Source organism: Bos taurus, chromosome 18 (genome assembly GCF_002263795.3).
Source record: "Bos taurus isolate L1 Dominette 01449 registration number 42190680 breed Hereford chromosome 18, ARS-UCD2.0, whole genome shotgun sequence".
Taxonomy (NCBI): Eukaryota; Metazoa; Chordata; class Mammalia; order Artiodactyla; family Bovidae; genus Bos; species Bos taurus.
In genome coordinates, this window is record NC_037345.1 from 39,615,166 (window position 1) to 39,627,389 (window position 12,224).

At 42.9% G+C, this 12,224-nt stretch overlaps 1 protein-coding gene across 7 annotated transcripts in view; it reads left to right on the forward strand.

Annotated features, from left to right (window-relative positions):
• The window catches only part of ZNF23 (zinc finger protein 23), a 27,823-nt gene extending 15,632 nt beyond the window's left edge, over nucleotides 1-12,191 (forward strand). For 2 of the 7 annotated variants that reach the window (XM_005218878.5, XM_005218877.4), the window contains exons 3-6: nucleotides 3,132-3,196; nucleotides 5,615-5,741; nucleotides 6,405-6,518; nucleotides 9,903-12,191. In XM_005218878.5, coding sequence (XP_005218935.2) covers nucleotides 3,164-3,196; nucleotides 5,615-5,741; nucleotides 6,405-6,518; nucleotides 9,903-11,701 — 2,073 coding nt within the window. In that variant the 5' untranslated portion in view covers nucleotides 3,132-3,163 and the 3' untranslated portion in view covers nucleotides 11,702-12,191. Of the gene's footprint in view, nucleotides 1-3,131; nucleotides 3,266-5,564; nucleotides 5,742-6,404; nucleotides 6,519-9,902 lie in introns of those variants that run through there. The other 5 variants (XM_010814707.3, XM_010814708.3, XM_005218879.4 and 2 more) reach the window with 5 other exon arrangements.
• The last annotated feature ends 33 nt before the right edge of the window (nucleotides 12,192-12,224 follow it).

Consider the following 12,224-nt stretch of genomic DNA (forward strand, 5'->3'; position numbering starts at 1 on the left):
ATCCAGACTCAAACAGCACTGAGAAGTCCTGTGTCACAGCACATCTGGAGTCCCAATTGGGAAAAGGTCCCAGGCAGGACATCCTCTGCATGGGTGAGACTTCAAAGATTGCAGTTTGGGTTGTCCTTTATGATCCAGGAAGCAAACTGATATCATTGTCAATCTGAGCAAAACTGCAGCACTGGTAGTGATGTTAATTTTTTTACAATGCTGTTTGCTTTGTTCTGCAAATCTTGGAATGTTGCTAAGTCTGGGAGTGTTTGGCCAGACCTCCTCCAGGGACTTAACAGTTTCCAAGATCTGCTCCCTATCTATCTATTGTGTTTCTCTTCTGACACTCAGAGCAGGTATGGCTGGCACCCATAGCAGTAGTCAGGGCAGTGTGCAGGTAGGTCAGAAGCGAGATCAGAGGCCTGCTCTGTTGTCTCTGAAGCCTAAACAAGACTATTTAATTTCCCTAACACTGCTTGTTCATGTATTCTCAGTGGACATGTAAGGTGTTTCCAATTATTTTGTTACTAAAATACTGCTGATAATGAATAATTTTGTATGTATATCACCTACATATGAGAGGTTCCCTAGGGTATTAGTTTTAAAATTTAGGCGTGAATGTTGAATTTTATCAAACATGTTTGACATCCACTGAGATGGAGAGTATGTTTTTATTTCTTTGATTTATTAATGTGAAAAGTATAACCTGTATGCCAGTATTGAACTTTACTTGCATTCATGGGATGTTCCCTCTTAGTCATGATGTCCTGTTAATAAACTACTACTAACTTATTTTGCTGGTATCTGCTACAGTTTAAAAGTGTTAGAATTATTCATTTTTTAAAGATTTGAAAGGATTTGCCCATGATATATGAGGACTCAGAGTTTTGTGAGAGTTCAGTCTTTACTGGGTCTCTAAACAATTAGGTAAAAGTAATCATGGGTTATGGAGAAAACGTTATGTAATAAAATTGGTAGAACCTTTTGTAGTTTAGCATTCCCTAAAAGCAGAACATTGGACAGAGGCTTGTGGGCAGGCTGTTTATTTTCGAAATTTAGTCCTGGGACAGAGTTAAAGACAAGGGCAATGAAACAGAGAAGGCAGGACCAACACAAGGACGCGTCGCCAGACTGGTCTCTCAATGGGAGAGTGGTGCTCTGACTTACAGGGTCTTTGAAGAGCCTTGGAGTCTCATGGCTGCCCACCTGGGAGACTAAAGGGGAAAATGTTTATCCAATGACCTCTATCTGCTGTTGGTCAAGGGTGGCATCACAGATTTTAACTCCCCTGTCCTTCAGGACCCAGTGGATGTGTGCAGATGTCTGCACACAGGACAGAGAAGCCCCAGGGCAGGAGCCACTACCATGTGTGGTATAGACCCTTGAGGAAGCATTGGTAGGTTGTACTTGTGCAAAGCTGGTCAGAGCCTCTGGAACTGGATTAAGAGTTGACAAGAGGACTTGGTAAGGTGCATAAGGTATCTCTTACAGAGCTAGAGAAACAAATTTTACAAAGCAGAGCTTAGGGGGACATTTGTGCCCCCATGCATTCATGTCGATATATGGCAAAAACCAACACAATATTGTGATTATCCTGCAGTTAAAATGAATTAATTAATTAAAAAAAAGCAGAGCTTAATTAAAAAGTAGAAAAGGAAGTGGTGTTCAAAATTAAAAAGCTGGTTGTTTAAAAATAAAACAAAGTTAACATAGATAAACCACAATTCAGCCTAATGTTTTTAGTCTGCCTGGGTTGCTATAACAAAACACCATACACTGTTTGCTTAAACAACAAAGTGATTTCTCTTAATTTTGAAGGCTAGAAGTCCAAGATCAAGGTACTAGATAATTTGATTCTTGGTAAGGATTCTTTTTCGTTACAGATGGCTGCTTCTCACTTGTGTCCTTACATGGCAGAGACAGAGCGCTCTGGAGTCTCTTCCTCTTCTTAGGGCACTGGTCCTATCAGATTATGACCTCGTTTAACCTCATTACGTCTTCATGAGTCCTGTCTCCAAATATAGTCACATTGGAAATTAAGGCTTCAACATTCAAATCTTGAGGGGAGACACTGAGTCCATAACATTAACTAAAGCTAAAAGGTCTCGAGAACACATATATCAAAAGAAATAGGAAAAGAAGAGAAGCTTCAGATATGGAAAAAAGTGGAAAAAAAAAAAAATCACAAGCCAGTGTTTCCCATAATCCTACATTTGTTTAAATTCTGAAAGACATGGATATTTTAAGAAAATATAACATCTCAAGACTGACTTTGGAATCAGTAAAAATCAGGAAATAACCAGTCCATGTTTGTGTGTACAGTATATGTCAGAATTGTAAAAATCCCAGAGTTCCTGGCAGTGAGCATCGATGTCATGGCTGGGAGGACCCCTGGACACAGAACCATTGAACAGATCACTCCTTTCATTTGGAATATAATGAACAAGGAGTGCTACGTCATGGGACCCTGGATAGTATAGTGACTCCCTCTCTCAGGCAGCTGAGGCCTTGGCTTCTTTGCCATCAGAAGCCTGGAAGGTATGAGGAGCCAGCCTGGTATCTCACTTGCAGCCCAGCATCCTCATTGTAATGCTGGGCCTGGCAGGAGCCTAACTTCCAAGATCTGTACAGCGATATCAGTACTCTTGAGGGCTCTCAACTGTATTGGGGAACAGGCACATGGGAGAGAGCGGCTGTACCTTTCTCCATGAACTGCCTCCCTGGGGCCTGACTCAGGCCTCTGTATGGGGGCTGCAGCCTCTCTATCTTGGCTTCTCTGTAAAATAGAAGGGGAAGCTTATTTAGAGAAAGACAAATAAGCCCAAGACCTTGGGAATGTTCTGTCCCTTGATTTGAACTGTTGCTACATGAGTTTGTTTTAGTATTCTTCAGGCTCTACCTCCATTTTATGTACACACTTTTATGTGTACAGTATATGTCAGAACTGTAAAAATCCCAGAGTTCTGTCAGTGAGCATCGATATCATGGCTGGGAGGACCCCTTTCTTACCATGGCTGGTAGCTTCTGCTCACACGTCTGTCTGGATGTTGGCTCCCCTGTGTCTCAAACTTTCTGTGGGGGTCTGTATGGTTCCTGGTGGGGGTGACTTGTCCTGTACTTGTTCCCCTGTTTTCCCTCAGCTCCAGTCCTCCTCTGAGAGGGAGATCAGGTGATGGCAGCCATGCTCCTGACATCCTGGCCCGAGGTGAGCTGTGGGTCCTTCATCTGTTCCTCTGAGCAGTTTCACATTGAAGAAAACTGAGAAGGGAAGCCGGTGAGCCTTGCTGTGAAAGCTGGAGGGGGCCTCCATGCTTCCGCCTGCTGGGCTGGAGCTTGTGGAAAGAGGGGTGATGTGGAGGGATGGGGTCCAGAGACCAGGAAAGGAAAGACACGAGTGAGGGGAAGGCAGAGGTATAGTGTTCTGCACAGCGGTTTGTCTTGCTCTACCGGCAGAGGGCTCTGGTGAATAAGAGAAGTGGAAGCTGCCTGTGAATGGAGGAAAATAGCAGAGGTCTAGGATTCCAGGAAGGGGAATATAGATAAAGAGGGACAGCAGGACCAGATCCACATAATGGTTACGCCTATAATTCCAGGGCAAGCAGAAGATGAGAGTGGGGTCAAGTGAAGTAAAAAAGAAAGGATATACTGTGGGGTGGGATGTCTCACTGTGTCCTGGAGAGGCTTTCAGGGCTTGGGGTGCAGTGGTCAAAGTTTAGTTCTCTGTTAAGAGCTATGGATACTCTCCCCCAGAATAACAAGCAAACACAATTTTCCATACAATTTCAGGGATTTCATGGACCCCTTGATGTTCATCCATGGACCTCCATGGACTACCAGTTCAGTTCAGTTCAGTCACTCAGTTGTGTCCAACTCTTTGCGACCTCATGATGCACAGCACACCAGGCCTCCCTGTCCATCACCAACTTCTGGAGTTCACCCAAACTCATGTGCATTGAGTCGGTGATGCCATCCCACCATCTCATCCTCTGTCATCCCCTTCTTTTCCTGCCCCCAATCCCTCCCAGCATCAGGGTCTTTTCCAGTGAGTCAACTCTTCACATAATTTGGGAATAATCATAGTCACAGTGACTCTAGTTACACCATTTGAAGCTTACTATACTGCAGCCACCATAGTAAGCACTTTACGTGGATCACTCAGTCCTGACTGCAGCTCTGGGAGATAGGCACTGTGTTGTGTTCATTCTGCCACAAAAGAAACAAAAGGCAAAGGGGATCGAAGTGACATGTCCACAGTCACACAGTCATTGCATGACTCTTTACTGTTCAGCCCTGTGTCACATGTGGGACCATAATGTATTCAGATTTCTTATGGCTATATAGGGAATAGTTTTGAGGGGAGATTTGAAAGGAGAGTGACCATTTCAGAAAAAATCCCGTCAGTCTAGGTGATGTAGGCTTCATTAAGACAACTGGTTGCTAAAGAGGAAGATGCTTAACATAATTCAGGTAATGCTTAACATATAAATCTCTAGGACAGTGAGTCAAAGGATTGGGGTGGGGTAAAGGAGGGAGGAGCCAGGAATGAATCACCAGGTTTCTTTTTTATGCGGATTATGGTGGGAGACACCAGCTGAGATTTGAATTCAGGAAGAAGCACTGGTTGTGGGATAAAGTGGGTGGTGGCTGGTGTTGAGGGCATTTCATTTTGTACTGTGAAGTTATTTGACTTATCCAGGTCACACAATGAGTGACTCACAGAAATGCTTACAGGTTGGACTACAATGGTTGATGGGTTGAAGGCCAGTACAATTGAACAAGACACATCCTGGTAGAGAATAGTTGAGAGGCAGATCGCTGCCAGTGTGTCCCAAAGGTGTTTCAGAAGGCTGAGGAAGGAGTCTGTGCTGAGTGTGGAGTGATGCAGAGGAGTAACTGAAAAGATGGTGACCTTTCTTCTTTCCCAAACCTCCTTGGAGAGACAGTGAAGTCTTGGGTGAAGTTGGACAGGATGAGGCTTGAATGGGAGAGGGTAACAGAAAACAGGCTTTCAGTGAAACCCATTTGGAAGCAGAATGGGCAGCCTCCTCTTCCCTACTCTCCACCCCCACGCCACCCAGCTGATCTGGGCAACACTGAGCTTCCTCTGCTGGAGGTGCTGGAGCAGAGGCTGTGTATCCTCTTATAGAGGGAACATGATAGGAATCTGTGGCAGGTGGGGGGTGGATGGGATAGAAGCCATGGATGTGCTTTGGAGCTGGCTTGAGGGTGAGGGTGAGGTGTGGTAAGCTGGGCGCAGAAGGCAAGACCTCAAGGCCAGAGTGTTGAGCCTATGGGTGGGTCCAGTGCTGCTGCTGCCAGCGAGGGACATGGTACCTTAACTGAAAGAAAGCAATTGCATTGGGAGAACTCAGCCATGCGAATTTGTTTTCTTTCATTTCAACTTAATGTCATCTTTTGTAAGTATGAAATATGGCATGAGGTTTCTCTGCTGTAAGCCAGATATGCCATGCCTTACTTTCCAGGTATTTTTTGTAAATATTTTCCCCTATTACCTTTGTGCTCTCCACAAGCGCCTCTTCAAGCCCTCATACTGCCCTCTGCCCCTCACCTAGGGCATGAGCCATGGAATTGGCCGTAGGGCAGCAGGAACCTGTTGTTTCAGAAGTCGGTGACCTTCGAGGACGTGGCTGTGTACTTTACCCAGACGGAGTGGGATGGCCTGTCCACTGCACAGAGGGCCCTGTACAGGGATGTGATGCTGGAGAATTATGGCAATATGGCTTCCCTGGGTAAGCACTTTCTCTCCCCAGGGCTCAGACTGCTTATTAGGGTTTCCTGGCTTCCTTTCCCTTTACTGGTTGCAAGGGGGCTTCTGGTAATCCTTTACGGAGTAGGAACCTCAGGAGCTGATTCCTAATCCCCTAGACCCAGGGGTTGCTGGGAAGGATGAACCCTAAGCCCTTTTGGGGCCAATATAGGACTCTGCTGGGACTGGCATGCACTCTTGATTCACCCTATAGGCTGTTCTGGATACAGAGAGGAAAAAAAGTAGCTTCCTGTTCTGCGGTATTACCTTCAGGTTCCCCCTACCCATACTGCATCTCTTGAGTCTTTCTAGGAATATCAGTGTACTTGGAATATTATTTAGGCCGTGGTCAAAAAATGGTATCTGTCCCTTTAGGCAGAATGTCTTTATTTGCCCTGCATGAAGTGTCTCAGTCTGGCCCTGCCCAAATCCTCCCACATCTTCTCAAGCTTCTGCCTCCCACCCCACCCTACACATACACCTTCCTACCCATACACCCCACCCCTTTCCCATAGTTCTTAGACACAGGACCACCCTAGGGCTTGTTCCTTCTCTCCCCATTACTGACACAATCTGAGAAGAGGTTTAAGAAATCAGCTGTGAGAGATTATTCACCTGCCTTTCCTTTTTCCTTTCCCTGAAACAGGATTTCCCCTTCTCAAACCTGCTGTGATCTCACAACTGGAGGGAGGAGGTGAGCTGGAGGGCCCATCTCCACTGGCCTCTGCAGCAGGCACAGGCCCCCAGGGCCTCTGGACTGGTAAGGGAGGCACATATTGCCCTTATGCTGGAAAGTAGTTTAACCCTTTAGGAAGAAAGTCAACTTCAGCAACATAGAAGCACGCCATGTTTATTGGCCAGATGTACAGAGTAACATTTAAATAAATTTTGATTTCTAGAGATAGGAACATTTGAGACCTTTCTGTTTTTGTAGTTCGCTATTTCTTTGTAATTCCAAGAACAGATCTTTTTTTGAATGCTTCATTCTAATTCTTTTCAATCCTAATTTTGTTATTCTATCTGAAACAAAAGGAATGGATTCAGTACTTCTTTGGGTCCTTGCTATTTCCTGTGCACTATCCACTTAATATGAAGGATACAGAATTAAGTCTTTTAACCTAGGCTTTGGAGTAGACTTTCTCAGATCCAGTCCTAACTGTGCTACTTCATAGTTGTGTGACTTTGAGCAGGTCAGTAATTTGCCTTCTCTAATAGTATTCTCACTCTTGAAAATGGAGTAATAATTATAAAATGAGGTAATAGTCCTGTGGGTTGTGGCTTGGTGATAAAAAGAGAACATGTACCAAGTACCTAACTTATAGTGTATGTTAAATTTGGTTTCATTATAAATATCAATAACCTCAGATATGCAGATGACACCACCCTTACGGCAGAAAGTGAAGAGGAACTAAAAAGCCTCTTGATGAAAGTGAAAGAGGAGAGTGGCTTAAGTTGCTTAAGCTTAAGTGAGCTTTAAGTTGGCTTAAAGCTCAACATTCAGAAAAGGAAGATCATGGCATCTGGTCTCATCACTTCATGGGAAATAGATGGGGAAACAGTGTCAGACTATTTTTTGGGGCTCCAAAATCTCTGCAGATGGTGATTGCAGCCATGAAATTAAAAGACGCTTACTCCTTGGAAGGAAAGTTATAACCAACCTAGATAGCATATTCAAAAGTAGAGACATTACTTTGCCAACAAAGGTCTGTCTAGTTAAGGCTATGGTTTTTCCAGTGGTCATGTATGGATGTGAGAGTTGGACTGTGAGAAAGCTGAGGGCTGAAGAATTGATGCTTTTGAACTGTGGTGTTGGAGAAGACTCTTGAGAGTCCCTTGGACTGCAGGGAGATCCAACCAGTCCATCCTAAAGGAGATCAGTCCTGGGTGTTCATTGGAAGGACTGATGCTGAAGCTGAAACTCTAATACTTTGGCCACCTCATGCGAAGGGTTGACTCATTGGAAAAGACCCTGATGCTGGGAGGGATTGGGGACAGGAGGAGAAGGGGACGAAGAGGATGAGAGGGCTGGATGGCATCACTGACTCGATGGACATGAGTGTGGGTAAACTCCAGGAGTTGGTGATGGACAGGGAGGCCTGGCGTGCTGCAATTCATGGGGTCACAAAGAGTCAGACACGACTGAGCGACTAAACTGAACTGAATGTATTTTAGCAGAAAGCTGTATATAATAAGCTGTAGGAAGTAAGGTGGGAGGAAGTACTGCTATCAGTTTGGCATTTCTCAAAAGAAGAATGAATGCATCACCTGGGCATTTGCAGATGTGCAGGTTGTCATTCAGTTAGTTTGGGGCAGGGCCAAGATTCTCTTTTGAAGTAATGAGGTTCTCATGGGCTCACACAGAGTAGCTGCCAGGTGATTTCCCATTTCTCATGAGGCCCAGCTTTAATTCCTGTCTTTGGGGTCCACAAAATACTCTTGCATCCTTTTGATAAATGTTTTTTTTTTTTTTTTAAAGATGGTTTTATTGGATTTTTGTTCCTTGTGATTGTACAACCAGATGTTTACTGACAAAGGAAGACATATTTTGGAAATGAAATGGAGAGTTTAAAGTGTTTGACCAAACAGAGGGGGAAGTCAGTGATGTTGTGGAGATTCTCAGTCAGAGAAGTCTAGATTTCATTCTGTAGGCAGCCCACAGTCCTGAAGTCTTTGAACAACCCATCATGATGTCAGCAGAGGATAGAAACATTCATCTCATCAGTGTATGTAGGTTAATTGGGATAAGGAACCAAATGGGTTCTAGGCAGGCAGAAGGGGAAATCATAGGGCACAAGACCTATGTCAGCAGAGTTGATTTCTTTTTTAATTAATTAATTTATCTCTGCACTTGGTCTTTTGTTGCTTCATGTGGGTGTTTGCTACTTGTGGCAAGCAGAGGCTACTTTTTATTGTGGAGCATGGGCTCTGGCCTTGCCGGCTTCAGTAGTTGCAGCACGCAGGCTTAGTTGCCCCATGGCATGTGAAATCTTCCCAGACAAGGGACTGAACCCATGTCCTGCAGGAAGAGAAAGATGACTTGGGATTACTGTTTCGCATTATCATCTTGGTATTATAATGAAATACTGGGGTATGGGTCTTATTACATGTGATTGAGAAGAGATGAGACATGAAAAAATAGAAGCAACATTTTGGGGCCAATTTTGAGAAATTTGAGAATAAGTATAGAGATCATTAGTTCTACTAGAACTGTGGGGATTATAGAAGAACTAACAAGATGACAGAAAGAATGTTGGAGAGTGACCAATTTTAGGATTGTAGGAGGTATGAGGAAAGACAAGGTGAATGCAGCAGTGTTCTGGTATGGGTGGGAAGAGGTTGGGTCAAAGGGATCAAATGGGCCTGAACAGAGCCATTCACAAGTACAGAAAAAGAAGTTAAAGGAGAAAGTTTGGAAAGCCTAGAAATTCAGTTCTAAGAAAACAAACAAAATTCATTCCCACTTGCTTCCTAGTGCTGTCAATACTTGCCATCCCTTGTTGCCACATGTTGGATTCTGTGCCTTTTCCTTCTTAAGCAGTTTCCATTTTTATTAACAGAAACTGCAAAGTGTAGTAAAATATGATGTGATAGAAGGAATCTTGATCTGGCAGATAGGACCTAGAATTTTGTCTCACTGCTGTTACTCTTAACCTTCTTGTTATTGGCTATTGGTTTAGAGACTGGTGATCTTTTAAAATCATTACTTTACTATTTGTAATATTTGCACATGCTCAAAACAGTACAAAAAGTGCATAAAGTGGAAGCAGTGGGGAAGGTTCCCAAAATTCCTGTGCCAGTTTGCTCAGTTTCTTGTGTATTCCTGCAGTAGACTCCTAGGCATATTCAAATAGACGTATGTCGGCCCTTTTTACTTTCTGTACACAAATGGAAGATATTTTACATACCATATCTCAAGTTGTTTTTCCAGTAAAAAATGTATCTGACATCTTTTCACATCAGCACACATGGGTTTATTTCATTTTTTTAAATAGCTACATATTATTCCAGCTTTAGATTCTTTGGCCCAATCTGATGATTTTAAAGAGCCCTCTCGATTACTTTGATCATGTATTCTGTCACAGTTCTTTTTCTTTTTTTTAACATGGTTCTTACATGATATTTTATGTTTTGTTTTTTATATTAGATATTGATATCCAGACTAACAATAATTTGACAGAAGAAATGTATGAAGAAAAATATAATATATCATACGAACTTCAGAGGAACTCTTTTAAGGAAACAGACTTTTCAGAAACCTATATTCTAGAGAAACAGCAGGACGTCCACTCAGTAGGAAGTGTGAAGAAAGAAAACAGCAATGTCATTGACAAGATGGTCAAAGACAGTCCTAGCCCCATGGAGGAGTGTTTTTTTAGTCAGAGTCCAAATTTGAATCAGTGTCATATCATCTCCACTGGAGAGCAGCCCCCTGAGTGTACAGGACTGGAGAAAGCCTTCAGCTTTGACACAAAACTTATTCAACGGGAAATAATTAATTCTGGGGAAAGACCTTTTAAATGTGAAGAATTAATGGAAAACTTTAGCTGTAACTCTCAACTTAATCAGGGTCAAGATAGCTACACTGGGGAGAAGCCCCATGAGTATAAGGATTGTGGCAAAGCCTTTAGCATCAATGCAAAATTAATTTGGCATCAAAGACTTCACAGTGGGGAGAAGCCCTTCAAATGTGTAGAGTGTGGTAAAAGCTTCAGTTACAGTTCCCATTATATTACACATCAGACAATCCACAGTGGGGAGAAGCCGTATCAGTGTAAGGTGTGTGGAAAAGCCTTCAGTGTTAATGGGAGTCTAAGTAGGCATCAGAGAATCCATACAGGAGAGAGGCCCTATCAGTGCAAGGAGTGTGGGAGCAGCTTTAGCTGCAGTTCTGCATATATCATACATCAGAGAATCCACACTGGAGAGAAACCTTATGAGTGTAATGACTGTGGGAAAGCTTTCAATGTTAATGCAAAATTAATTCAACATCAGCGGATCCACACTGGAGAGAAACCTTATGAATGTACTGAGTGTGGGAGAGGCTTCAGGTGCAGTTCCCAGCTTAGGCAGCATCAGAACATCCACACTGGAGAGAGGCCCTTTCAGTGTAAGGAGTGTGGAAAGGCCTTTAGTAGTAATGCAAAACTCATTCAGCATCAAAGAATTCACACAGGGGAGAAACCCTACGAGTGTACTGAATGTGGAAAAGCCTTTGGCGTCAAAGGGAAATTAATCCAGCACCAGAGAATCCACACGGGTGAGAAACCCTATGAGTGTAAAGAATGTGGCAAAACCTTCAGATGTAACTCCCAGCTTCGGCAGCATCTGAGAATCCACACCGGGGAGAAGCCCTATGAGTGTAATGAGTGTGGAAAGGCCTTCAACGTTAATGCAAAATTAATGCAGCATCAGAGGATTCACACTGGGGAGAAACCATTTGAATGTAATGAGTGTGGGAAATGCTTTACTTCTAAAAGAAACCTACTCGATCATCACCGAATCCACACTGGAGAAAAGCCCTACCAATGTAAGGAATGTGGGAAAGCCTTTAGCATCAATGCAAAACTAACTAGGCATCAGAGAATACACACTGGGGAAAAACCTTTCAAATGTATGGAATGTGAGAAAGCATTCAGCTGTAGTTCTGACTATATTGTGCATCAGAGAATCCATACTGGAGAGAAACCCTTTCAGTGTAAGGAGTGTGGAAAAGCCTTCCATGTTAATGCTCATTTAATTCGGCATCAAAGAAGCCACACTGGGGAGAAACCCTTCAGATGTGTGGAGTGTGGCAAAGGCTTCAGCTATAGTTCTGACTGTATTATACATCAGACAGTTCATACTTGGAAGAAACCCTTTGTGTGTAATGTGTGTGGGAAAGCCTTCAGGTTTAGCTTCCAACTTAGTCAGCATCAGAGCATCCACAGTGAAGAAAAGTCCTAATGAAAGGGATGTATAAAATTGTCGGCATTAATGCTGAACTGGATCAAGTGTCCTCAGATTCACCATGGTGGAAAACTCTGAAAGGGAAATTAATATGGCCGAGTCTTCATAAGGAAACAAATCTTTTTCATTTTACTCAATTTTAAATCAAGAATGATGACCAGTTTTCAAATAACATCCAAAAATAAATAGTTTGGTTTATACCAACAACCAATAGAAAATACAATGAAGGAAAATATTCCATTGCCAACAGCATCAAGAAGAGTCAATTTTCCGGATATAAACTTATTATGTAGGACTTATGTGGAGAACTTACAGATCTCCACTGAGGGCCACAGAAAGGAAGTTAAGTAAATGGAAGACAGCAATACCTTCTTCTTAGAAAAACTCTTTAACTACTTACCTAAATTAATTGCCCTTTAATTTTTGACAACAAGCATGCATCAGTTTGTAAAGAGGTATAACAATAAAGCTTTCCTTAAAGGAAAAATATGAGTAAATCTTTTTATTTTCATGGAATGGA